General features: G+C 41.1%; 1 protein-coding gene across 3 annotated transcripts; it reads right to left on the minus strand.

Annotated features, from left to right (window-relative positions):
- Positions 1-87: 87 nt before the first annotated feature.
- LOC110953743 (transforming acidic coiled-coil-containing protein 1) lies at positions 88-25,223 on the minus strand. 3 transcript variants are annotated; one of them, XM_022197910.2, is made up of 13 exons: positions 24,828-25,223; positions 14,407-14,498; positions 9,198-9,630; positions 6,989-7,043; positions 6,787-6,868; positions 5,249-5,301; positions 4,146-4,280; positions 3,958-4,034; positions 3,663-3,706; positions 3,177-3,337; positions 2,467-2,573; positions 2,242-2,362; positions 88-2,118 (listed from the first exon to the last, which is right to left on the minus strand). In XM_022197910.2, exons 1-13 carry the CDS (start codon positions 24,890-24,892, stop codon positions 2,050-2,052), a joined length of 1,494 nt encoding a protein of 497 aa, XP_022053602.1. In that variant the 5' UTR covers positions 24,893-25,223; the 3' UTR covers positions 88-2,049. The 3 variants fall into 3 exon arrangements, with proteins under 3 accessions (XP_022053602.1, XP_022053584.1, XP_022053593.1); XM_022197892.2 differs by lacking the exon at positions 24,828-25,223 and adding an exon at positions 16,036-16,569; XM_022197901.2 differs by lacking the exon at positions 24,828-25,223 and adding an exon at positions 16,036-16,564 and having other exon boundaries at positions 4,146-4,277.
- Positions 25,224-27,258: the final 2,035 nt, after the last annotated feature.

A 27,258-nucleotide genomic window follows, 5' to 3' on the forward strand; every position in this document is an offset into this window, starting at 1 on the left:
GAAGTCCCCGTATCAGCTGCGAGTCTGTGGCAAATGTGACCATGAGCAGCTACAAAAGCACAAGTAGCGAGTAAAAGAAACAGAACGTAGCTGAACAAATTATATTTATTCAGGCAAATGTACAACACATTCACGCTGCTTCAACACAAGTGTGAGATCGCCATTTCTAATTCACAAACTGACACAAATAATTAAAGAAATGGGCTAAAGTTACAAAGCCGTATCTTATAAAAACAAAGCCGAGTAACAAGAGTGAACATGACATTAGAATGGCACAAATATCAACTGTGGCACAAGAGTGGGCTTGTGCTTTAAGTGGAGACCGTTTTTCAACTAAATATTTGCATTTATATTTACTTGAACAAAGATCACCAATTTAAAACATACATTTGCAGTTTTTAAACTGTTATATTGAGCCAAACAGTAGTTTGTGTTAAACCTTCATTTTTGTTGTAGAAATGTTTGCCTTTACTGGAGGGAAATTTTCTTCTATAGAAAAAAAGCAAGAATTGAAAAGCAGATTCCAAAGAAAAACAAGAACCAATACTCATCATGAATCATACTGGCAGCAGTTCCGAGATTCTCCCACTGATAACCATTTACTAAACCAAAACCACCTAAAACATTACATCTCTGTGCCAAACAACTAGTGTTTACTGGTGTGTAGAGAAAATGATCTGCAGTCTGAGAAGCATAAAGCTGTAAAAATAAACATGCAAAGAAACAGACGTATTTGTTGAATAACTTGTGCACGGCTGTAAATGCAGGTATGAGGACTCACATCTTCATCACGCATAAACAACGGAACAAAAAGCTCTTAGTTTCCAAGAGGTAAATATGATTAGTGGAAACTCAATGACAGAGCGATGACATATAGCAGCACTTGCTAATCATGTAATAATTGTAAATAAGCTCAATCAAAATATCGTCAGTATGTTTTATTTTTTCCAGTTGTTCAGGATTCTTAACATGACATAGTTAAAGGTCCCATACGGTGAAAATACACTGTTATAGTGTTTTGTGGTTGTAATAAACTTGGTTTAAAATAAAAGCTGTTGTCTTCTTCTGACATCTTTTCAGTATTTGAGATAAAAACTAAAAGACACATTGTGGAGACATGCGACACTTCGATTAATCTGCTGAAAAGCGGCACAACATGGGACCTTATACAGCAGTGGAGCTGATTTTTCTTTCTAAATTTTTAAAGTCGTCTCTGTGCTGATTTTGTGGATCGGACAAAACGATGCCACCAAAATGTATATAATCACAGGAAAGTCTATGATTGTCAGGTTATTATACGTCTCTGCGACTGATAAACATTCTGCAGCACTTTGAACTCCTCACAATCCCAAATGTGTCACAGTACTGTAAACCAGAAAAAGCAACAGCCATAAATCATTTGCAGCTTGGTTTCAGTGTCACTCCTGAACAAACCAAGGCCTCTGAGGACTCGTGCGTTTCCTCAATCCTAAATCCTTTCCTCCAGTTCTTGTGCAGTTTGACTTGACCTCATTCTGCCCCAAACAATACCCCTGAGCTTTACTCTTCCAAAATAAAATCCCTGTTTACGTCATAGAAAAATACATTTTCAGGATTCTTACTTTAATATAAAATAATCAAAAGCCCATCAAATCAAAAGCCCAATTGTAACTTCAAAACAAACCCCAGCCTGCATTAAATCCGATGTCATCCTGCAGGAGGAGTTGCTGGGAATTTAGCTGTTAAGCCGCTGGGAGTTTAAGTTGAGTCACAAGCAGGTTGTTGTTCACTGGCATGATGGACAAAAGCACAAGGGCTCCAGATGGCCACATAATGGCCACAAACAAAACAAAGTGATTACGTATAGTTAACATGTCTACAACCGTCTTGGTTCTGGTCACATGTAGTGCAATTGTAGTACGCAAGAAGTTACTTCAGACATCTGTACAAAAGCAGGCTCTGAGAGGGCAGGCACAGGGGACGAGCTGCTTCTTGGCTGGGGGCGTGCACAGGGCATTACTGTAGGCAGGGCGGGAGGGACTGTAGTGGCCGATTCTGATGAAGCAACCCTCAATCTATTTTACCCATTTTGGCAATCAGCTCATCACAGATCTTTGTGAGTTCCTCGATCTCTTGATTCTGTGAAAACACAGAAAGAAAGATACAATCTCTGTGTGCCAAATTACAACACAAACCCACAGCAAGAAATGACTTGTTTCATGTATTACTGAAATGCTTCATCATTGTGAAGGTTCCTGATACCTTCTGCTGTAGAGCTTGTTCCAGAGACTCGTTCTTCATCTGCTCCTTCCTCAGGCTGGCGGTCAGAGCCATGTTCTCTGAGCTCGCCTTCATACGGACCTGAGCGATCTCCTCATTGGCCCTACAACATACATGTAATGACAAAAATTAACGATGGTTTTAAACAACAGTATCTCCAATCTGTTTTTAGTTTCTTATAACATTTTTCTTTTCGTCTCCCCATACTTGTCTAGTTTCTCCTCGGCATGAATTTTCAGCGTCTGGTATCGCTGCTCCTCCTGTTTGACTCTGGCCAGATAGTCCTGAGCACACTTCTTCAGCACTTCTTCATTCTGTATGCGGAAAAACATATCAAACAATGAGTTATTTATCCGTCACACACACTCAGGAAGTGGATACAGCATTGTGAATCCCGGGATTATTCTATTATTTGTCTTGACTTGAGTCTTAATTCTTTAACAGTATTCACAGATATTTTTTCTCAGCACTGTAAACTTTTCTCCTTCTAATCTTTCAGAATTCCTGCAGTTGCACACATTTATTCCTGGAAGCTGCCCAGTACAACCACCACAGCTGTCGTTTGCCTCATGAGCAGCTGCTGTGAATCAGTAATGGGTCAACTGGGGGTTAAGATTTGGTCATAGAACTGCTTTAATCAAAGGGTTTTATGTGGGTTTGGTTGACAGAGGACAGTGTTTTAGAAGCAGATGAATCAAGCGACCTTCCATCTAAACCCCTGTTACTATTTACTTACAACTACTGTCCCTAATCGCAGGATACCTTCCAACCTTATTCTCACCTTAATCCTCTTACAACCCTCCAATTTGTGCAACTATCAGCTGATCATCTCAGCACCTGAATTTGACACTCATGAGTCATGAATTTGACTTCATGAAAGTAATTACCCAGACCTGTCTATCTAAACTATCGCTTACTTTCTTAAAGCCTTCAAGGGTGCTCTTCATAGTTTCGTAACGTCGAAACACATCAGAGAGAGAGCGTTCGACGGAGTTCAGGTCTGCCAGAGCGGCTTCCTTCTCCATCGTCACTGCGTGCAAAGCCTTCTGGGAGGTCAGGTTGTTGCGCTGCTCATCCTCTGAAAGAAGAAGATAGCATTACTGAGTGCTAAATAATCTATTTTGGTTTCAGTCTAGTAATAGTGATTGTGTGAAAAGTTGTATTTACAACACAAACAAGCAGAAATTCACAAATAAAGAGGCAAAGCAGTTTCTGTTATACAGTCAATGTGGACTCATGCTGTTGTAACAGGAAACATAGGAAAGCATAAGATCAAGTCACATTAAATTTGCTGCAGAAATGCGTGAAAATCACAGTTACTTTAATAACAGAAGTGTGTTCTGCAGCTCTGACCACACAGACAAATGTTTCAGAAGATTGCATTTCCTGACATTTCAACTCACCAATCATCTGAGCAATAGTCTTCTCATATTCTGCAACAATCTTCCTGTAATGAATCACAATACAGTGGCGGTTATAAACTGTATTTAAATCACAGCAATAATGCTTCCAACAGAGGTTAAACCTGCAAACAGCTTTTATTAAAATGATGAAAAGCGGTTCTCAGTTAGTGCCTTTTTTGGAGACAAAAATGTGTTGCAGCATCTCCACGGAACAAGTTCAGTATGTCAAAACCTCATGGCTGTTGCCATGGTGATGACAGTGACGGCGAAAGCACACAGCATCATGTTTTCTAACCTCATCTCATCCACTTCCTGCCTGCAGTCCTCGTACTTTTTCTTCCAGTCGTTCACTTCGACCTCTTTAGTGATGATCTGAAAAGAGGATTGTGTGCATCAGTTAAACGTTGTCTTTTACCTTCACAGTCTACTGAGGCAAAAACAAACACACTGTTGGCATATTAGTTGGTGGATACGAGTGCGTACCTCCTCCCTGATGAGGGTGAGAACTGCCTGTTTTTCTGCCTCACTGATGCAGATGGAATCCAGGACCTGACTTCCCGTTTTCTGCATCTCACTTCCCCCTGATTTGTTCTTCAGTTTGCACGTGTCTTCAAACTGCTGAGAGGAGAGGGAAATCAGTCATGCGCTCCGTTACCTTTTACGTCCACCCATAGTAATGAGGGGTTCCCCTAGTAAACTTTACAAGAATATATAAGATATTTAGGACAAAAACAAAGACTCCATTTTGGCAGACAGCATTCACCACTACTTCTAGAAAAATGAACACCTTTTCATCACCTTTTATTGTATATCTTCTAATGATTTTTCTACTTCCTTATATTACCAAATTAGTTCACTTCAAACTATAGTATTGTTTTATTTTTTGTAAAATGTATTATTTTCTGTTTGTTATTCTATATTTAGCATGTCATCTTTTTCTCAGCCTGACGTTATTTTCACTTCTCAAATTCGTCTCCTCTTCATCTTTCATGCCCGTCATGCCTTTCGATCATCCTTCCTCTTCTTCTCCCTGTGTCTTCCTCCTCTCTCATTTTGTCCTTTCCTGGATTATGACAGTCATATTCTAATCTCCTGAATGATAATCTAAATCCATCTGTCTCCTGAGTAGATGAACATGGTGGTAGACAGTAAGTACCTCCTGCTGCCCTACAGCACAGCGCAGTCATCGTATCAGACAGCTGATCGTACTGCAGCTCTACATATAATATAGGCGGGTCGAAACCCCAAAATAGGCAGTCAGTTACACCTTTCGTGACAGTCAGGACAACTGACTTTACTTTCATTATGTTTTTTCATTACTGGTAAAATTAACTCATGAGATGGAGGTAAAAGGGTGACTGTTAATATTATAGTGATCTAGAACAAGTCTCCACTTGTCAAAGCTGTTGTTTCTGCGCTGCTTGTGACATTTCAGCTTGAGCGATAAAAGAGTGCTTTAATCCCACCTAGTGGTCACTGATGGAGTGTAACGGAGTGAACAGGACAGTGAGCAGCATAATGATGACTGAATCTGGGCCTGGCATACAGAGACGAAAAAGGGAAAATGATTTGTGGCAACGCCTCACCGCAGAGCAGCAGTCTGACTCCTCGGGTTTGGATGTCACATGGCAGTCCTTGCCTGGAAGAAGACAGGTTATAAAACATAATGTCATTAGGTCATTAACATCAGATGACAAATGTTACAGTATCTCCCAGAACAAACATTTTCTATTAGATGTGAAGTCCTATTTCACTGACAGAGGGATGAAATGGTATTAACTGTTTTAACTATGATTTGAGTATTCTTCTTATTAACTGTAATTTAGATAATATTGCAGACGTGATATAATCTTCTAGTCTTCTGTTTTTAACTCCTTGAAAGGTCACCGTAAATACACCATATAGGAGTCCCAGAATGTGTAAAAACATAAAACATCAATTTAAAAAATTTGTACTAAAATTTTTCTATTAACTCTAATTAGACTATGCAAAAAACTATAATTTCTCCACTGCACGGTGCAACCGAGAAGACATCAGCTGTGACCACCAGTCATGAGACAAAAATTTGGGACTACTCAGCTGAACTGGGCTGACATGCAGGCTGTGTTTATACAGAGCAAAGAAAAGACAAGTATGAAAACAAATTCAAAATGAAGGTAATAAAATATACAACAAAAAACCCGCTATTTTTAAGGATATGTGACAGCTGTGGGTACTTGGAAGTGTTTCTGTGTTTAAAAACAGCTAGCTTGCAGCTGTCTGTCTAAGCAGGTTGTATGAAACAGTGAAAAATGGAGGCCTAAACAGCTAAACACTGAGCTGAAACTTAAGCCCACAAAGCCAAGCGTAGCTGCAGATTCACATGACTATCTCTAGTTTCATGACCACGAGTTACACTACTGACATTATCATATTGTTTTCAACTTGCTAAGATGAACAAATGAATTAAAAGCAACACAAGGGGAGTTAAATGAAAAAAGGACCCAATTCGACCCAGTACAGAACCTTGCAGCACACCACAACGCAGCTCCAGATGAAGATGTGCATTTACCATCAGACAGGCAACAGAACTGCTCTAATACAACGCTGACAAAAGCAGATACCTCCTGTACCCTCTTTGTCTGTAAACCATAAAACCATCTTGTGTTGTCTTCCAGTCAGAAATTTAACCTTAAAATGATTACTGAAACCTCTCCTTCTGTTGAAGCCCCTCAGGTGGCTGCTGGATAAAGACCTAATGACTAAAGATGTCTGTGTAATTGTGCCATCTGAACATGTTTGTGTTTTTAATGTTTGCAACAAAACAGCTCTGCTCAAACAGGCTTAACAGAATGAGAAACAACTGAACATTCCCATGACAAAGTAACTGTTTCATTGTGTGTGTGTGCGTGTGTGTGTGTGTGTGTGTGTGTGACCTCGTTCCTGTCCAGTATTGATTGACCATGGCTGATTGTTTGCCTAAGCTAAAGCATGCTGACTAAACTTCAACAGTAATCTGATCTCTGTATAGGAGAGGAATAAGTCAACTATTCACCACTGCAACTGTGTGTGTACTGTGGCTGACTGGCTACAACACAGATAAATATTATGAGTAAAATAAATCTAAATGGATCCTTTTACTCACTGTTTTGGTCCTTTTCTGGTTTGACCCCGACACTGCTTGCCAGCTTCTCCTCGTCTGTGGCGTGGCCTTCATGATGGTCATCCTTCAACAGCATCAAACTTAATTATCCACACTCACTGTATGTAGTTCTCAAGATTTAATGCGACCTAGTGAGTTAAACAAATCTCACAAAATGAAGAGAAGAAACATGACTGTGGCTTACTTTTCCACTGAAGTCCTTCTGCATCGCCTGGTTCTGCTTCACTTTACAGGAGTTCCTAGGTAAGAAGGTCAAAAAGAACATCAGTGTTAAGACAAACCAGATCATAGCTCTGTATGTGTGTACATGTGGACGGGTGTAATGATGAGAAGAGAAAGCCTCACAGCTGGACCACATAGCTTTGCTTTGTGTGTGCTAAGCTTGCATGCCCTGCTAAAGATCCTGAACTACGCAGAAGAAAAAGCAGATTAAGGAAGAGGGTGTATGCCAAATTGAAATCAGAGCAAGAACATTTGTAGGAGAGCATTAGAGAGAATTATAGGCTTTCAACTAACACTCTCTCTTTTCTATTTTGTACAATTATTTCTTGCACTTTTTTGCCACCTTCAGTTTGTGATGAGGGGAAATTTAGTGCAGGTGAATGTATGCAGAGCTGAAAAGAACTGCTGTTACGAAACACACACACATACACACACTCTTCTGCAAACAAAGTTATGCAGTACTTACAACAGAACACAGAGGAAATGGACTTGCTCAGCAGTCCTGATGCCACACAGAGACAAGGGAAACAGAATGACAGATTTTGGAAGGAAAAGGAAGGAAAGACACAGGAGAGGACGGGACAGGGTTTAGGTCAAACGCAAGGTGAGTGCAGGGTTATTATATTTTAGTAAACCGAAAACAAAGACTAAAACTCGACGACTCACAATGTGCAATCAAACTGGGAAACAAAATTTTGATGAAAACAGAATATGTAAATAAACTAGACACATTTAATTTGGTCAATTGTAGCAATGTAGTGAACACTATCCATTTCATTTTGATGTTGCAAAGGTCAGACGTCAATCCCTTGACTAGAAATCATGCCAAAATTGTCACAACATGACATATTCGGAGATCTTCTTTTTATCTTGTGCTTTTATCTCATACAAGGTGAGAGGGGATGGCATATCTGTGCTGTTTTCTTGTGTTTCGGAAATACAAACTAAATATTTGTATTTTAAGATCATTTTGCCTTATTTGTTCATAAAATATTGGTTAAAGTGCTTGTTAAAATACTACTTTACTTATAATAATCTGTTTGTAAGTTCACTGGGCTCAGCACTCATGGCAATTTTTCTAACAGGATTCATGATGTGTTGCTGATTGATGTTCTTATTATTAAAAGCCAAGTGTTAAAATTAGTATGCAGATGTGTAGCCATTTTTAACCTTAATAATTGGAGCTAAATAGAAATGTGCGTTTAAACAAGAAACACAAGAGGGCGTTGTTTCACACTTTAAGTCCCTGCTACCTTTCACAGAAAAATCATGCCTGCATAACATTGGTTAGAAATATTTCATCCAACATCCATCCATCCATTACCTATACACTGTTTAATCCTCGTTAGGGTCGCAGGGTGGTTTCAGCCTATTCCAGCTGACTTAGAGTGAAGACAGCGGACACCCTGGACAGGTCACCAGTCTGTCACAGGGCTACATATAAAGACAAACGATCACACTCACATTCACACCTACAGACAATTTAGAGTTACCAGTTAACCTAAGCATGTTTCTGGACTGCAGGAGGAAGCTGGAGAACCCGGAGAAAACCCAGGCATGTACATGAAGAACATGCAAACTCCATGCAGAAGATCCCAGAGCCCCGTGACACAAACCAGGGATCTTCTAGCTACAAGGCAACAGTGCTAACCACCGACCACTGTGCAGCCCACGTCATCTAACAATGAATTCAAAACCGGAATGTCAAGGCTGTGCTACATCAGTATTTATAGATAAAATGCAAGCAAATCTAACCAAACATTCTAAAAATTGAGCAAAAAAATAAACTGAATTTGATTACTTATAAACTATAAATGAAACCTATGTTTATAACTATAATAACACTCGTGACGAATGAATGGATGAGTAGGGAATAAACCACAGTTGACGGGCTTTTCAGAATACACAGCAGGCCACTATAGTTTGTTAAAATGGGAACACTTTGATCACTTCAGGTTCATTGTACACAATAACGAGCATTCACTGCTGTTCTCTACAGTCACTAAAAGAGAGAAGCGTTTGTTCAGCTTAATAATCTGTCAGTCACATTAGTTCAGATTCAGCCTGCGTGGAACTGCAGCCGCTGACCGGAACGAGGATGATTGTGATTAATGACTGGAGAGGACTGGCCTTTGTGTATGTGTGTGTCTATGAAATGAAGGTCTGCTCACGTGAGAATTGTGTTGTTGGTCTCGCAGGTCAGGTTCGTGTTCGACAGCACGTCGTCAGAGTTCATGTTGCCATTGAGCAAATCGGCATCGCTGCAAATGACATTACTGAGGGTCAGGTTTGAGTCCGGGCTGGAGTCAGATGTCGCTGGAGCTTCGTCGTCCACCTCCGTAGGATCAGGTTTGTTCAACGGTGAGATGACGGACAGTGACGGTGGCCGAAGAGCTGGAGCCTGAGGGCTGGATGAGGAGAAGCCTTCTCCAGGACCAGGTTTTGTGCATGGGGTCAAATTAAGGTTCTGATTCAGACTGAAGGTGCTGTTGTTAAGCGAGGAGCCGGTGAGGTTGTTCAGGGAATCAACCCCTTGGGACGGAGGTGTAGTGACATCTTGATTGGAGTTCTGGTCCAGAAAGTGGTTTGTACCATCAGGAACAACTGTGAAAAAAAGAAGAAAAGCAAATGAGTTTGCATCATATGTGCAGACTGTCACAAATGCTCGAGAGTAAAATAGGAGCAGAAGACATAACACAGATTACAAAGCATAAAAAGATTTTTAAAAAACTAATTAAACATTCCACAAACAAGTCTATATGAGTGGATCCATTACCAAACCTGATCAGAGGACTTCAGTGATCACAAGAATTTTGTAGTGAATTCTGAATGTGTATTGATGTGTCACATGAGACCCTTTAGAGGACTCTGCTGATATCTGGCAGTAACAGGAATGCTTTGCTAAGGTAGGTTAAGTGGGAAAATACAATGACACGGGCAGGAAAAAAACTAAACTAATCTCAACTTGAAACACAGTGTTTTCAGCTGAAAAAAATCTGTAACAAATGAAACACACATTGGTCAGTGCTTGGTTTGAAATCAAGAGAAAACAGAAGCAAGACCTTTAAGAGATGTGGACAATGCTGGCCTGTTAAAAAGTCATCAACTTAAGACTGAAAAAAAAAGATTTACGCGCTATTCTCTGCTGTTAAACTACTAAACGAGTCAGTATTCAAGCTGAAATAACAGGTTTTGTGGGCCCCTGGGGGCGGCGAATACAGTTTGAAATACCAGACTTGTTTCTTATTTGCATATACAGCCTCTTCCAGAGATATGTTACCTGAGATTTACAGTTACATTCACATGCTTAACTCTGTTTATGGTCTCAAACATTTCTTCAGTCAAATATCTTGCTCTTTCGCCATTGAATCTAGCTGGGTCTGCCTGCTGTTGCTGAGTAGGTTGAAAAAAAATAACAATAAAAAGTTGAGGCCTGAACAGTTAAACACTGAGTTGAAATGTATCATAAAAGATGTGAAAAGGCAAGAGAAGATGCAGATTCATATTATTCTCAGCAGGTTCGTGACCATGAGTTACACTGTTGAAATTGTTATATTGTTTTCACATTGTCAATATTAAAATATGGATTAAATGAAACAAGAGGAGAGATGCACAATTCAATATCATCTACTAACAAGTAGACACAAGGTATCTTTTCCACCTCCTCACCAAGAAAAAGAACTCAATACAACCCTTGTAGCACACCACAATACAGAATTCCAGATGAGAGCATATAATTACCATTAGAAAGGCTACAGAACTACTCTGATGCCTCCCTGATAAAAGCAGGGAAAAAAAGATACCTCCTGCAACCTCTCTGTCTGTAATCCGTGAAAGCTTCCATCCCCATCCTGTGTCTGTCATTTAGGGATTTAACTTTGAAATGATTAGTGAAACCTCTTCTTCTCCTGTTGGAGCACTTAAAATGCCTGCTGGTTTCCCGTCAGTATACTTCTCTTCCTGTGTCCTCACACATGCTGTTACCAGCTAGCTAATGGGCACAGCAGCAGCACAGCCCCTGTTGAGTCACACTGTTACTGAAACACAGAAATCTCTGTTACTTACAAAAATCCCCACCAACACACTGTAAAACTCACACAACTACGCGCAATAATAAACCGACAACAACCTCGCCTGTATTTCTCCTCAACATGCACAGGACATGAATGAAGTCCTTGTGGTTTCACCTTGGGTGGGTAACAGTTTCTCACATCATTTGTCACGATCACATATTAATGTGTGACTTATTACATCGTGCAGTCAAATAATTTAGGTGTAGCTGAGCTTCTGCTCAAAATCTGGGTACTTTCAAAAACACAACATACACGCCCTGTAGAGACAAGGAACAGATGTAGAAGAACCGCACCCAGTCATGCAGAGTACACTCCACCACGTGGCCTAGCAACAAAAACAACATCAGGCTTCAGTATAGTTTCACAACTCAACACAAAAGAGGAAAAGGAGGCTGAGGGAGAAGCAAGAGAGTGTCAGTGACAGAGGAACAGATACTAGCAGACACAATGCTTTCTAATGTTTCATCATTGTTCAAAGGTACATGTAGTTAGATTGTGGCATGTGGTTGTTGCCTTGAACAGGCAGTGACTCCACTAAACCATTTCAGTCTTCTAATTATAGGGAACCCGAGTATCAGTTTCTCCACACAGTCGATCTATTATTTATGAAACTAACCCAGATTTTGTACTTACCATGTGACTACTTCAGAATGAAAAGGAGACAGTCATTGTCTGTACACTAGCCACAATAATAAACACATTAATCTCTCTGCTATTATTCAGCACAGCTCCTTATATACTGTGGTGAAACCATGTCGAATCACAAATAGCTGTGACATTCAAACCACGCAGACCCATTTTAGTACACTAACAATTACAATCAATTACTTTTATGTAACTTGATTTATGATCACTGATGGAGATGGAGAAACTGAGTTTCCAAACATTAGTGATGACCACATTAGTTTCTGCACAGAAAATGCACTCTGGACTGTGAATTACCATGGTAATGTGTGGTACTTGTGTCTGTGAGGGTGAAAGCAGGACAGCTGAAGGAGAGGGGGATGAGGAGGGGGTGACTGGAAACTAGTCGAGCTCTTTGGCAGTTTCAAAAAGACAGGATTCAACTACTACCCAATTTATTTGCAGAACTGTGCCGGACCAAAAAGAACTAATTTGCATTTTGAAATGACTTTTTATATGCACACTTTGAGTAGATGACAGTGTGTTGTTCCAACATATGAATTCAGACATGTTTAATGACACTGTGGTTAACACAGCAGGCAAAATAATCTAACAGTGTGTTTTCAAAACACAATTTACATTTTAATTTAGAGGAATTAGTGTAATCACTACTACTGCAGGATGGCATGTGGGAGAAGTGGTTGGCAATGTTGCCGCACAGCAAGAATGTAGATTTGCAATGGACTAGTGACCTATTCAGGCTGTAATTCACCAGTCACCCAGCTGGGATAGGCTACAGCCTCCCATGACCCTCTACAGTATAAAGCACGTTGAGCTAATGGTGGATGGATGGACTACTGTTACAGTAACAGAGTCAGTCCACTCAAATTACAATAAAAGGAAAGAAAAACCAAAAACACAGCTTATAACACTGAGAAGAAGTATTGCCATTGGCCAGGCATTTCAGGTAGCTTTGTCATCCCTTCTGCTATCTGCATATTAACCATTTTTTTCGCTACAGGAAACAACAACAAGAAGCTCAAGGTATTAGCCTACTGTGCTGAAAAATTTGAGTTTTGCCAAGGATTTGGATGGTGCAATAATAATTGCTAGTTTTTTGGTGGATTTGGTGGTGCTTGTTCCCCTATATGTATATGTTACACCAAACAATTCCACTCGTCACCACTTTAAATGAACACCAAAGCCACATCCTTCACTTAGACCCATCCAAGACAATCGTGATTGGATTAAAGAAATACAAACAAACCAGAGCGTTTTGTTCCCATATCACAGAGCAATAGTGAGGTGTAGCAGAGTTACTAGGTACAACAGAATAGGCTGGTGTTGTTAATTTTTTTTCTTCTAATGCTAATACATTAATAATGTATTAACTAATACAATACAAAAAAATATACAGCTTTACAAGTACTTATTGTGAAAAAAAACACATTTGCTGTAGAGATGTACAAGCACACTAAGGACACTGTGATATCACTGTGTGTATACAAGTGCAACAGCCAACGCCCAACCATACGCTTCTGTGAAGCTGCTGCTGTGGTTAGACATGAAACGGAATCAAAGCAAACAGTAAATAGAGCACTGCTTTTCAGGATTGTGTTAGGACATGGGAGAAACCTAGCCTAGCCGCGCTAGACAATCCACTGCAACGAATTTAATTCTCTGCCAGGGTGGGTCTAGTTACCCTCCATAAGGCTCGAGGTTGGATGCTCCTAAAACTGGCCGGACCAATCACCATGAAGTGTAGAGTCAGAAGGCGGGCGTAACTAAGTGACGACAGAGGCGCGACGATTCTGACAGAAACAACCGGCGCACAATAAACAGTTATCTTTCGACTCGGCTTTGGCCACAGCCCTTAAAGATTTGAAGCTAAAATTCAACTTCAAAGATAAACAAAGGATGGCACTGAAGTGTTTCATTGAGAAGAAAGACGTATTTGGACTTATGCCGACGGGATATGGCAAATCCTTAATATACCAGTTGGCTCCGCTGGTTGGGAAGCTAATAGGACTTAGCCACAATCCACCGGCACTCTAGGAACTATGTCAGCCTATTCGTTGCGCTGATTGGTTGTATACCTACCCAATTGCTGCAGAGTGATTTGAAAGACAACCTTTTAGCCCGCCTCCCTCCCTGTCGAGCGTTCCTAGACTCTTGTGTCTTAAGAGCTGGGTCTAGCGCGGCTAGGCTAGGAGAAACCCACAGTGGACGTCATTCTGTACAGATCAACCTGAGCCAGTTAACCGTCATTTTAGCCTAATGTTTATCATTGAAGTGTCACAAATGATACTGCAGGATAAAGTTGCAATCCCATGAACCATCCAACACATGTTGAACATGAAAAGCATAGACCCATGTTATACACACATCTACTGAGTTTAATTTTTAATGCATGAACACAAGCAGCCAGACAGATACTTTGCCTAAATAAAATACAGACTAAACTTGGCAACTTTATTAAATTATGTGTGAATTATTTGATTGCAAAATAACTAAATTAGATTATCAAACTGAACACACATTTTTTATTGCCCTTTGTAGTCTAAAGTTGATACCATAGACACGGTTAGGACCAAAAACAAATACTGCAGCTGGACATCCAGCCCTGCGTCACAGTATCTAAGGTACCATTTATGTGTGATAAGAAACAGCTGAGCTCACTCACCTCTGTGACTGGAGTTATCCAGTTGGCCTAGCAGCTTTACAACACCTGGAGACTCAGTTTCTGGAGTCTCGAAGGTCCCCTCAGAGTCCGAACTGTGGGAGACAAAATTAAACATTCATTTGTATGTCTGTAATCTGAGTGATATTTAGTAAAAATGCAGAGACAGACACTGAATTGGACAAAGATATGGAAAGAAAAAGGTTGGAGCTACGAGTGAGCTTTAGTATATTTGGGATTTTATTTGGAACTATAGATGGAAGCAACAAACTGGCCTAAAACCATAAGCTTTTCAAACAACAGTTAATTGTTTTTGAAAACAAGAGAGAATTTAAAAACGTTGATCAGACCAAATAACTACACATACCTATATATTTAGGTATGACTGCTAAGGCTCTGCTCATGTTTTGTAGTGTCATTCTAACAAATAAGTAATGACTTTCCAATATCCATCTTTTGTTTTCTTAAAGTGACATGAAAACAATAGATTTCAAAGCTCAAACCAGCTCAAAATAAACAAGCTGCCTTTATTTTCAAGGAAGTCAGAGGAAGGGAGAGGAGAGGAAGTGAAGCCCTACAAGGCCACCTGCATCCTTTGCTCCTCAATAAGGACACACTGTGTCCCACAACGGTAATTCAAACACACACACAGTCTTTGGTCTGCTGTGTCAGCTGCCTAGACACCCAGTCCAAATTTATTTCCAAACTGTGGAGAGACTAAAAGGAAAGGGAGAAACACCGGCAGTGAGAGTTTGTGTGTGTGTACTGATTCCCAGCCACTTGATCACACATCAAAACGTCCGCAGTCTAATGAAAAACAGAACAACAAGGAACAGAGCTCACAGTGCCAATAACCACCCACACTCCATCTCTGATAACCAGTTCACACAAACACATTCACACACTGTGGGGCTCTATACAACACCATCATTCAGAGCTAATCCTAATATACATACCCACCCTCCCCTACCCTGAACACACACACACATGCACACACAGTGAATCACGTCCCAGTGATGGCCCCAACGGCTGCAATCTTGGATGGTTACTTAGAAACTAGAAATGGATGGGAGAAAAAAAAAACAAAGCTTTGGAAACTGTGGCTTTCCCCCCCTTCCCCCCAGCTTTCAGCAACTGTTCTCTAACTGCCAATGAGCCCTCACACACAAACACACACACACACACACACACACGAACACACACATAGACGAGCCTAGACAGTCATATCCTCAGTGTTTGGCGTCTCAAAGAAACAGGATGTAGCCCATAAAGCAACAACTCACAAAAGCAGCAGTTTGAGTGCCTGTGTTTTGACAAGAGTCTGTTTTTAGCCAATGACAGCATCGCTTAGCCACTGGATCCACAGCTCAGGAAGGAATCTAAGATTATACCACAACATCAGTCTGTTTGTCTCTCTCTGTGTGTGTGCGATGCTCTCTGTGTGAGTATATATCCACCACCTGTCAATATGACTCAGGGGAATCTGCAGTCATCACACAAACGCACACACTCCCAATCAATCTCCAAGTTCAAGTGGTATCAAAAAGCTTTCCGATTTCATTTCTAACATAGAACCAGCTATGTTTTTCACTTCACTTTCACACAATACTGTCTGTGTCCAAGCCCTCTTACTTGTCCTCTCCATCATCCTTCGCTTTGGGCTGCCCATCGTCTCCTGCAGCTCCCGTCACTGCTGACCAAGTCCATTTGGCCCACTGGACCGGAGACAACCAGGACATCCCTGCAACACAGCAAGTCCTAACCCCGATGCCACCTCTGATATATAACGGTAAACTTCCTCTTCGTCTGGGTCAGTTTAGATTGCTGTAGCTGTCAATGCAATCTGCAATTCTGTGACACTCCACAGTCGCAACAAAATACAAGGCTGATCTCTCTTGGTTTTGTCCCTTCCTTCTTGCTTTCGATACGGCTGTCTCACTTCCTCTTCTTGCTTAGCCGCTCAGCTTTCCCATCCTGCTCTTCTGCGTTGTTGACGCTCGTGAGCGAGAAACGTGTCTCACGCTGCTGCAGCTGCTTCTGTTGCCGCTTTGCTTGCCACAGCACTGACTCACACAGCGCAGATTACCGGAGCATCAGTAGTCACTCCCCTCTCAGCTCCCCTCCTCCTGCCTCTCAGCTCTCTGTCTGTGTGGACGATCAGCTGGTTAACAGACATCGGCTGCTGCTCCCACATGTTTGCCAACTCGCCTGCTCGCTCTCAGGAGTTTGCCTCTCCCCTCCCTGATTCTTTAAGGGTTTTGTAAAGAGGGGTAGAGGGGTGGGGGGCAATGTTTCCTGTTTTAAAAACCAAGAAGTGTCTGGTTTCTCTGTGTCAGACAGACTAGCAGATATGTGTGTCTCCAAGAGAGAACAGATGAAAGGACATCAGGTAAAGAGGTTACAAATTATGGGGCATATTTAGTACATTATAAAAGATGTGAGGTTGCTTACAGAAAAAATCCTGAACTTAAACCACTACATTATCTGGCATTTCCAAATTTTGTCCTCCTACAAAGCCCACTGAAACAAAATTATACAATCAGTCATTATGTAACACATTAAACCATTTTTTTTGTCGTTTTCCAGTTTTTCCATTCTTTATGGCTTTGGTTGCTTTGAAACAGGCATGGTCTTTTTTATTCCTCTGGTCTGAAGGAATTTTCTTCCAAATTAAATAACTGAGCCATAGCCGTCACATGGCCACTGTGATTTTGAGAGGTAATTTGAAGGTAACCCAAGTTGTTTAAAAGTGTGTTTACTGACTTGGCAGTGGACACAGTAGGCAATTGTGACCATGACAAAGACCTTCAGTAAAAAGAGCAATTACTGTCTGTTTGTTTTTCCCTGGTAGAATGCCCCTTTCATACATATAACTGAAACACACAGAGTTTAGATGTCAAGGCCACAATGTGTAACAAAACTAACTGTGGATCTATTGTTCACTCAAAATATCCAGGGCAGACAGCAAACGAATCAATACAGCAAACCTAGATTCAGCAGTAATCGCTGGCCATCACAGTAGCAGCGAAAGTCATTTAGATGAAAGTGCTTAACACTGCTCACACGTGTGTCTGTGAAGCTGGTCATGGGTGGCTTATGTAACTCTACGTTAAGGCTTTTACATTTATACATTTCTCCCCCTCTCCGGGTATCTAGGCCAGATGAAATGTGTTCATTCAAAAAACATGGAGCATGACTAATCTAATAACAGGAAGATGGTTCAGCCACTGTGAAAAGAGGGAACAGCAAAGATGCTCCTCTTTTTAACTGCAGTTTAAGGTACCTATCACTGCTGTTTACCGCTCACACATGGAAGCAAAGACAGAAGCGCTATTATCACGTTGAGCTGGTCGACAGAGACATACAGGCAGACAGTGGATAATACATGCTCCAGTCCTCTCACACATGATGTTACACACTGGTGAACACAGAGAAAGAGGCCCTGTTCAGTCGGTGATAGTTGGAAAGAAAAACAGAGAGAATTAGAAGCACGGCGGATAGAAAACAGCAGAAAGGGGAAGGAGAGACAGGAAGATAATAGAAATGAGGATGGATTGGATATTGAAGGGAGAGAAGAAGAAAGTAAGTCTGGGTAGGACTAAAATCTCAAACATTTATTTGTGTTTCTGTAACATTCCTAACATGGTCTCCTTTCCCCTCCTTTCTTTCCTTATCTGTCACTCAGGACAGCTGAGAGGACAAACCGGTCTGTCTTAAAGAAAAGGATCTGCCTGAATGTTACTGTGCTCAGAAAGGTCAACACATGAGACAGGCCGCAAAAGCAAACAGTGAGCTTTACCTGCAACTCACAGGCTCAAGATTAAAATCAGACATACAAGCAAAAACAGAGAGCAAGCAGAGCTAGAGGTGTTTTTACTCGTGTGCAACAGCTGCCCTTACAAAGTATGTACAGCTTGAATTCAGTATGCATAAAATTGGGACATGGTATCATAATATCGTGTCTTAAACTTTGATTATCGCAGTCTGTAGTGTGAAGGGAGTCTGTGGGCTCTCTGCAGTGCAAGCTTGTTTATCCTCATGCGGGACACCATGACATGGAATGTATCTGTGGAGGATTGTGGGTCAGAATGGCCAGAAAAGCAAGCTAGCTAGAATACTGCAGAATGAGACCGGATGCAGGAGACACCCTAGTATTTCTGGCAAATTGCAGTGACATGCTATGTATTGGGACATGCTAAATGTTTTTCTGCCATACTATACAGCATGGCAGTAGAGATACTGCACGAGACTGGTGGATATTGGAAAACACCCGTAAACATCAATCAAGATCGAGATTGATTTCCAGGTCACAGGCAGGAGAAAGGAGGAACAAGGAGACAAGGAGACTCAAACTAGAGAAATGAGATGAGTCTTAGGAACATTTTGAGGGGCTGACGTGGGAAAAGGTGAGTAGAGAAAGGGTGTCTGGCTGCTCTGAAGAGGCAGGAGAATAATAAAGAAAAGACAAAACTCAGACTGACTCAAAGACGGACTGTAAACCATGAAAACAAAACCCCTTGAGCAGCACGCTCACACATAAAGGACATCCTGTGCTGCACAAAGTGTTTACCCAGCTACACCCTGAAGTTATAAACTTGCCTGTGGGCACACACACTGAAAGCACATGTTTTTGAATAGACAGGGAGATAGCATGCAGAGGTAGAGTGGGAATATTCCTAACTCTCCCTGGCAGTCATGAACCAGAGACAGAGAAGAAGAAAAAGGAAAGGAAAAGAAAGAGTTGTTATGCAATACATTGAAACCATAAATAGCACACAGAAGTACACTAGCAAAATCCACACATACACCTACACTCAACAAAAATATAAATGCAACAGTTTTGTTTTTGCTCCCATTTTTTATGAGATGAACTCAAAGATCTAAAACTTTTTCCACATACACAATGTCACCATTTCTCTCAAATATTGTTCACAAATCTGTCTAAATCTGTGATAGTGAGCACTTCTCCTTTGTTGAGATAATCCATCCCACCTCACAGGTGTGCCATATCAAGATACTGATTAGACATCATGATTAGTGCACAGGTGTGCCTTAGACTGCCCACAATAAAAGGTTACTCTGAAAGGTGCAGTTTTGTTTTATTTGGGGGGGGGGGGGGATCCACTCCTCTTCAGTGACTGTTTGAAGTTGCTGGATATTGGTGGGAACTGGTACACATTGTTGAGTGTATAGAAGAGCTAGAGCTGCCATCTGAACACACAGAGAAAACTGTATGGCAGATAAATAGGCACATTGCATCAAATGGACTTGGCCTATTATGTGTGTTTAGTGTCAGTTAATCCAATACGAATGCACGTCTTTAATCATCAATTATATTTCGACTGATAGCAGCATGTGGTTATGAGCTAAGAATAAATCAGCCACGGTGAACATGTCTCCGAGCCGCAACAGAGGTGATGTGATGCTGGATGAGATAACTATGTGTGTGCGCATAGAGAGGGAATTAGTGAGGCATCTCAGCTATCACACACTGTTTATCTCTACTCTAAATCAGCTGCATGATGATATAAGGTTAGCCAGCCTGAACATTACTTCGGTGCCACTATAATGCCAACAGTTTTCCCTTGACCAGTACTGTGCTGAATTACAAATATCCTAAATATTAATGGCTGGATGTCCTTAAAATTTATTCTGAATATTCTTAAGATGATGAATATTAATGTAAGTTTTTTTCACTTAGCGTCACTGTTCTAGGCATGGTACACTACCATTTGGGGTCACTTAGAAATGTCCTTATTTTTGAAAGAAAAAAGTTTTTTTCAATTAAGACAACTTTAATTAGAAATACAGTGTAGACATTGTGGTAAATGACTATTCTAGCTGGAAATGGCTAATTTTTAATGGAATATCTAGCTATTTGAAGTATTTTTATAATATTCTTTGAATTTTATGTTTGATTATTTGTATGTTCTGTGTTTCACTTCACTGTGTGGACAATTTTTTCTTCCGGACACAAATAAGTTCAGCTGAAGTACATCTGCCTTTTGACTTTCAAAGTCATCCTGCCTTTTTGTGTTGCGTCATCCTCCAGACAAACTTTACTTTTCTATCCAGAGTACTGCTAAGAATAACAGAGTCGTCCGTGTGTTCTCTGCCCAACATTTTCATGTTGTGGAGGATAATTGTAGCGTCCATTCCTATAATTTTAGGCTTTGCTCCAGTCTTGTTTCAATTAGAGGTTGCATTTAAATAAATGTACAAAGTGTTGTCTCCAAATGTTTCTTGTTTGATCATCATTTACATGGCACAGATGTCAAACAGCAGAAATGCAATGCGATGAACACATCTGTGTCAGCAACTACACCATAAATTGCTCCAGGATATGGGCCTAAATCCAAGTGCCTATAAAATGAACATAACTAGCCCAAATTATGCTTTTACTTAATATGTTAGTCTAACTTTCAAATTTCTTTTAAAAAGTGTTCTCTACAAAGCTGCACATCCTTAAGAGTGACAACTGGGTAGGTGGGTGGGTTTGACATCGATGCAATTTTCTTACATTTATGAAAAATGTAATTGTATATTCATCTTTTGTTGACATTTGATCAAATAAAAGGAGAAGAAAAAATGTTCTCTACAGAGTGAATGCCACGTGAGCATGATTCATATCTTGCATGAAAATATATATCAGCTAACACACTGTTGGACTGTCTGTGTATATAGAAATATCTAATCTAAGCAGAGTACTATGATTCGGACATATTTGTTAGTTTGTTATAGAGTGCCTATATAATGAGAGTGGCGACATGACGGGTCCAAAAAATTCTGGTCACGTGATCTATAGGAGCCATTTTGTTTCCTATTCATGAACGCCGGTTATGCCTGTTAACGTTGTTTACAACGCAGAGAGTAATTCTAGGACTTTTTTGGCTTCATAAATACCTGAAAAATGACGGGCTGTTGTGCCTTTGGGTGCACAAATCGATCGGAGAAGGGATTACACATGTTTAGATTTCCCAGGAGAAGTGAAAGAATGAAACTGTGGGAAAATAAAGTCCGGAGAGTGGGATGGAAACCGACTTCATCATGGTTTTTGTGCCAGGTTAGTCCCATGTATGTACTTTCATGTTATGATGTATGGGTGAATGACAGATAGAAAAGTTTGATGTGATTTTAGGCAGTTGTGGTTATTTTGACTTTGATCATTTTCATGCATGGAGATGCATGAAATACGGGCCGCTGAAGTTTAACGGGGTAACCCGTTAAACTTCAGCGGCCCATCTGAGCTTCGACAACAGCCTCCCTGTTCATTCACATGATTTCCAATTCAACAAACAGCTGACAGTTTTCTGTTTCCTATTTTCTGTTTTCCGTCCAACCTGCAGTCACTTATCAGCCTCATATGACCCGAACAGGCTCCGTGTTGTTCACCTGTTTCGGGGCTGTTAGCCGCCGTTAGCATGAGGATGCTGTTAGCCATATGCTTACAGCTGCAGCACCGTACAGGCGGACGGGAAAACGTATTTTGCTAAATTGACCGAAGCTGCAAGCTCGATGATAGAAACATTATACACCCATGGAAAGCTTAGATTCTCATGAATCCGCCCGTATAAACTACTTTCAGATGTGATTACCACAGCGGGTAATATAAACACATTTGTCCAACAAACAGCAAATAACGTAAACAGCAGAACTCACCTTTGAAGGCTCAAAACTAGTCACAGATGAAAATATTCCACAAAACGGCCATAATCCAACCTTGGACATCCAGACAAAACAAGCCAGTAAATTATTTTGTCCAAAACATGTCTTGAAACCAGTAAACAATCCATAGTTTTCGTGAATGTGCACCTCGCGCTGCGCATCCCATATTGAGTGAATGGAAACAAAATGGCTTCAAATCCCCAGTTGTCGCCACTCTCATTATATAGGCACTCTAGTTTGTTATATGATGTGGCTCCATCTGTTGGGCATTATTGGACCTACACTCCTCACAGCAGTAAAAAGAAATGGCAGAAACGGCAGCATTAGAGTCAGCCATTCCTTCAATGAAACAAAACTGAGATGAAAAAGCAATCTGTGTGAAAAAGCCAGGAACATGTATAACAAGGCCTTTTGGAGCCTTAACAGAGTTGACAGGATTTCTGCATTTACCATGAAATCATTTGGAAAGGAGTTTCAAATTTATAACACTAAGAAACATTATGAAAACATCCACAAAGATACTATGTAAAGAGATGAGTAGAAAGGAAGGTGGCATAGCTGCTGACAATCACTATCTTTGTTGATTTTTATGCTTGAATGCGGCTCTGCCTTATCAAGGACACAGCTCAAAGATAAAATATGCAGAGAGACAGAAGCTCCAAACTCTTTGATTTGCTTTTGGGAAGCAGAGCTGTGTTTACATCATTGATGTCTGCATGTTTTATAGAGAGCACCCAATTATCCGCAATCGGAACAGAAAACCAGCATGGAGTGAAGAGAGTGAGACTCAGAGGAGTTGCAGCGCTACAGTGTACTGAAATGACTTAACTGACAGTGACATGATAAAAAAGAAAAAAAAAAAAGAAAAAAGAATGAATGAGGAAAGAGAAGAGGGTTTTACCCAAGAGGAGTCATGTTCAGACACCAGCTGAGCTATTGTTCGTGACTGACAGGGACACAAGAGCACACAATTCTCAGACAATAGTGCATGTACATTGTATACACATGCATGCACAGAACAGGGAGCTGACACACCCCCTGCTGTTCTATTTTATGTGGGTGTTTCCATTCATTTTCCTCACCTTTTAAATCCACTTCAACTAGATTTCCATTCAAAATGCCATGCATCTCTATTAATTTCCGTAATTCAACCACAGATACCTACACTAGCTATGATAATATAGCGTGGGCGATGGTTTTCAGTCATTACATTCACAATTATTCCACAGTGAGTCTCACTTTTATGCAGGCACAAAACTTGTCAGTGAAGGGTTATGCATAATTAAAATGCTCGTTCTTGAATTCAGAGCCTGCCTTCATGTATTCACAATGTGTGTCTCTCTGAAGATACGGGAAGTTTTTCAGCTCTCACTGTTCTGATTTTTGTACCACTGCAGCAAGAAATGAGCTTCAAATGGAGGTCAGCTTCCTCCCAGCAGAACCACTGTCTGGATGTTCAGGGGTTTTACAGAGCAGGACATCCACTAAACATCCAAGACTGCTCCAGTTAAGACATAAAATGGATGATTAAGCCAAGTAAAATTAGACCAAAAGATGAAAGCTGCAATCCCACAGCACCGGTTGGCTCTTCAGTTTTCCTACAGGGAGGACCGACCCCCCCCCCCCCCCCCCCCCCCCCCCCCCGCTGCCCTAACAGTAGCACAGATGGATGCAGAGGGCTACAGTATGCTTGGAGAGGTTTTTTAAAGCACCTAAATAACAATGAGCATTGATTCAACATGGCTTTGATCCCCCTGAGCGCTCAAATCCTCTTTAAAGTCAGCAGCTTTGCCTCTCTGTCACTCACTGTGTCTTCCTGCCATCTCCCAAACAACATCTGCTTCGATAAATGGCGGCACTGCTTCTCATGTAAACAACCGCTGTTCTCCATGACATTAGAAATTGAAGAGGTGAATGGCTGGATATAGCATCACCTTTGCGTTTAAGTGTATCGAGAGACAGTGATCCGCTATAAGGGGCTTACATAAGCTTTTAAAACACAGAGATGAAAAGCACCACTGGGAGGACAAAGTGAAAGGACTCACTCTCTGTTACAAAGGATTAGAGGAAGAAGTAGAGGGTGAGTGACGGTTAAGTGCTTTTAAGCTCTGAAAAATTCCTCAGCAACATCTTCGCTCCCATTCCTTACATTTTGACTGGAGGAACGCTCCAGACAGCTGCAGTTCATACATCACACAGCACTTTAAGGATGTCAAACACACTTCAAGAGCAGCGCAGGGATCTGTGCTACCTGCTGGGACGGAAATAAACCACACAGCTTGTATGACTAACATAACACTTAAGAATTAGGGTCACAGCTGCATAATTAATAGCCGGAAGCACTATTATCTCATCTACTGTGGCAAGTACAAGTACTACAACTAAAAAAGGGGTCCAAAACTGAGGAGGGTTTGAATTAATCTACCTTTCCTCTGTCTTGCTCTCTAACTCCTGTTTGATTTGAATAGCTAAATAATATTCAAAACACCACACGAACAGAGGCTGTGCGGTGCCACGTGACGGGTTAATTTAATTCCAGTCTAGCAGGGAAAGTCCTGACTTTAAAGAAAGCATCAGTGTCCCAGTACTGCCTTTCAACTCCTTATCATGCTCTCCTTTTCCCCTCCTTTACACACTGAGTTCATTCACACAAGACAACACAATCTCGAGCACCAAAGGCAGAAACTGATCTGCTGTCCTTGATCAACCGCACTTGCATCCAATGCAATACACACAAACAATGAAGAATCTAATCTTACATGCTGCTCTTCTTGCGAGGAGAGCCGACAGATCCCTTCCTGTGCTGGCTGAGGGAGCCCCCCATGGCAACAGCAGACTCTGTTTCAGGTTTTTCCCAGATGCTCTGTTGGTGCTATTCCCCTTGCAAGGTTCACCTCTGCTTCTCCTCCAGACAGCCTGGCCCAGCGTCAGAGCCCCACACGACGGTACGTCTCATGACTGATCAGTTATTATTTAACCAACCAGCCTGTCCTCCCGTCGTCGTTTCCTCTTCAGCTGTCCCCGTTGATGCCCTATAACCGTTCAGGAGTACTACACACGAATAGCTCCGGTGACAGTCCCGCCTCCTCGCTCTACTCCTCAACCTCCATCATCTCTCTCTCTTCCCAACACGCACACACACCAGAGAGAGATTACAGTCCCCTTGTTAGCCAGTGCAACGCCTTTAAATGGAGAAAGACAGGGAGGTAAGAGTGTGTGTGTGTGTGTGTGTGTGTGTGTGGGGGGGGGGGGGGGGGGGGTCAATTTAAAAAGTCCAACGAGTTGAAGGAGGGGGGTAGGTGGAGTGTGTGTCAGTGTGTCATGGGGGTATCTGGCAGGCTCAAGAGTATTGTTCACGAGAGAAAGAGTCTCCTCTATTGTTAGTCAGCACAACAACAGATCTGAAATCCAGGGGGAGGGAGAGATGGAGGGAGAGTTGGCGGCATAAAACACAGCTTCACTTGTTGTACCACATTCCCGCTGCCTGCTGTGACCCAAAACCCACCCCAAAGGTTTAGCATGACAACACACATGCCCTTCACTGTAAGGGATTTCACTTTGTTTGCATACTTTGGTTTCCTAAGCTCACCGGAGTTGACCTCCTATGCTGGATGCATTTCAAAAACAGGTCAAGCAATGCAGCCAGTATGACAAAAAGACAGGATCAGATAGTTATGAACACATAAAAAGCTAGTTAGATAGGGTTTTACACAACTGTGTAAAGGTAAGCCAATACAGCAGGGCCTCTTAGTGGTTAAATAAGTAACTCATACCTCCTGATTCAAGCCTGTCCCATCCAGTTAGCCTCCTGAGATTAAATGAAGAAAGGCAGATGACTGGAGGGTCAGAGCACCCTGCCACAGGCCCGCCTTTCAGACCTACTCAGAGGCTTTACTGCATAACTTACTCCCACTGAAATGAATCACATGAGGCTCAGTGTGGAGCTCCTATTTTCTGAATGTAGTTTCTACACGCTAGACACAACCATACACAACCAAAGCGGCACGGAGATAATTATTGTTGAACATTTCTAAATCATAGCACGAATATGTGACTTTTAACGGTCTGTACCGTCGTTTGACCGTTACCCTGGTCGTTTGTTAGCTTGCTCTCACTTTTTTTAGCAACATAAATTAGGAAAAAATACACCAACAACGTTACAGAAAAGCAGATAGCTTTGAGGGATAGTTTCAAAACATCTTTAAGTCAAATTTAAGACTTCAACTTGCCTCGTGGCTGTTGTTTAGAGCTGCAGGTCAACTCAGCCGTTGCAAGTGATGCTGTTTGTCACACGACTGCGCATGCTCGAACGATTTGCCATAGTAACAAGGTTTAGATCGTAAATGGGACAAATGTGTGATTTACAGGGTTTGTCGTCTGGTTATTACTGTAAAACTCCCCTCCATGTTTTATTTGTTTATATTTTTTGTATGTTGTCTAACTTGATTTCAAAATAGCTCAATATGCTATCCAATGTCAACAGCACAAATACTCTGCTTGAACAAGTACTCAGATCATTAACTTAAGAAAAAGTACCAATACATCGAAGTAAAAATATTCTGTTACAAGTACAAATCCTGCTTGAAAAATTCTAGTTAAGAGTTCAATTTGTAATTTAAATGTTTCTATTTTGGTCTCTCTAAATAATATATAATCTTATATGTGGTATCTTTTTTTCATTTAATTATTAATCCTGAACTATCAGTGAGTAAGCTGCATGTCACTGTTAATTACTGCAGGTGCAGCCAATGTAAAGTACTTCATATACAGATTTTTGTACAGGGAAGTCACTTAAATATGAAGGGCTGTGATGTACGAATTAATATTAATAATGCAAAAGACAAGGCAAAACATTTTTGGGAGACATCAGGAACCAAAAAGGCTGGAAACTGTTGGTGTAACCTTCAACGGGATGTTCCATTTTAAAAGCTTTTGTATTATCCACTGCATCAAATTTTCATCTTAAAAGTAATTAAAAAACAGAAAGTAAAATATCTCCCTATGAACAGTAAAGATGGTGGTACAAAGCAGCAAAAAAACAGGAAATGCTCAAGTTAAGTACCTCAAAATTGCACATAAGCTCAGTACTTGATTAAATGTACTCGCTGGCCACCAGTGGCTGCAGGTTGAACTATTGTTTTCAAACCCACAATAAGCATGACTCAGAGAACCCCAAGGAACACAACAAGA

The sequence above is a fragment of the Acanthochromis polyacanthus genome, chromosome 7 (assembly GCF_021347895.1).
Source record: "Acanthochromis polyacanthus isolate Apoly-LR-REF ecotype Palm Island chromosome 7, KAUST_Apoly_ChrSc, whole genome shotgun sequence".
NCBI classification, from domain to species: domain Eukaryota; kingdom Metazoa; phylum Chordata; class Actinopteri; family Pomacentridae; genus Acanthochromis; species Acanthochromis polyacanthus.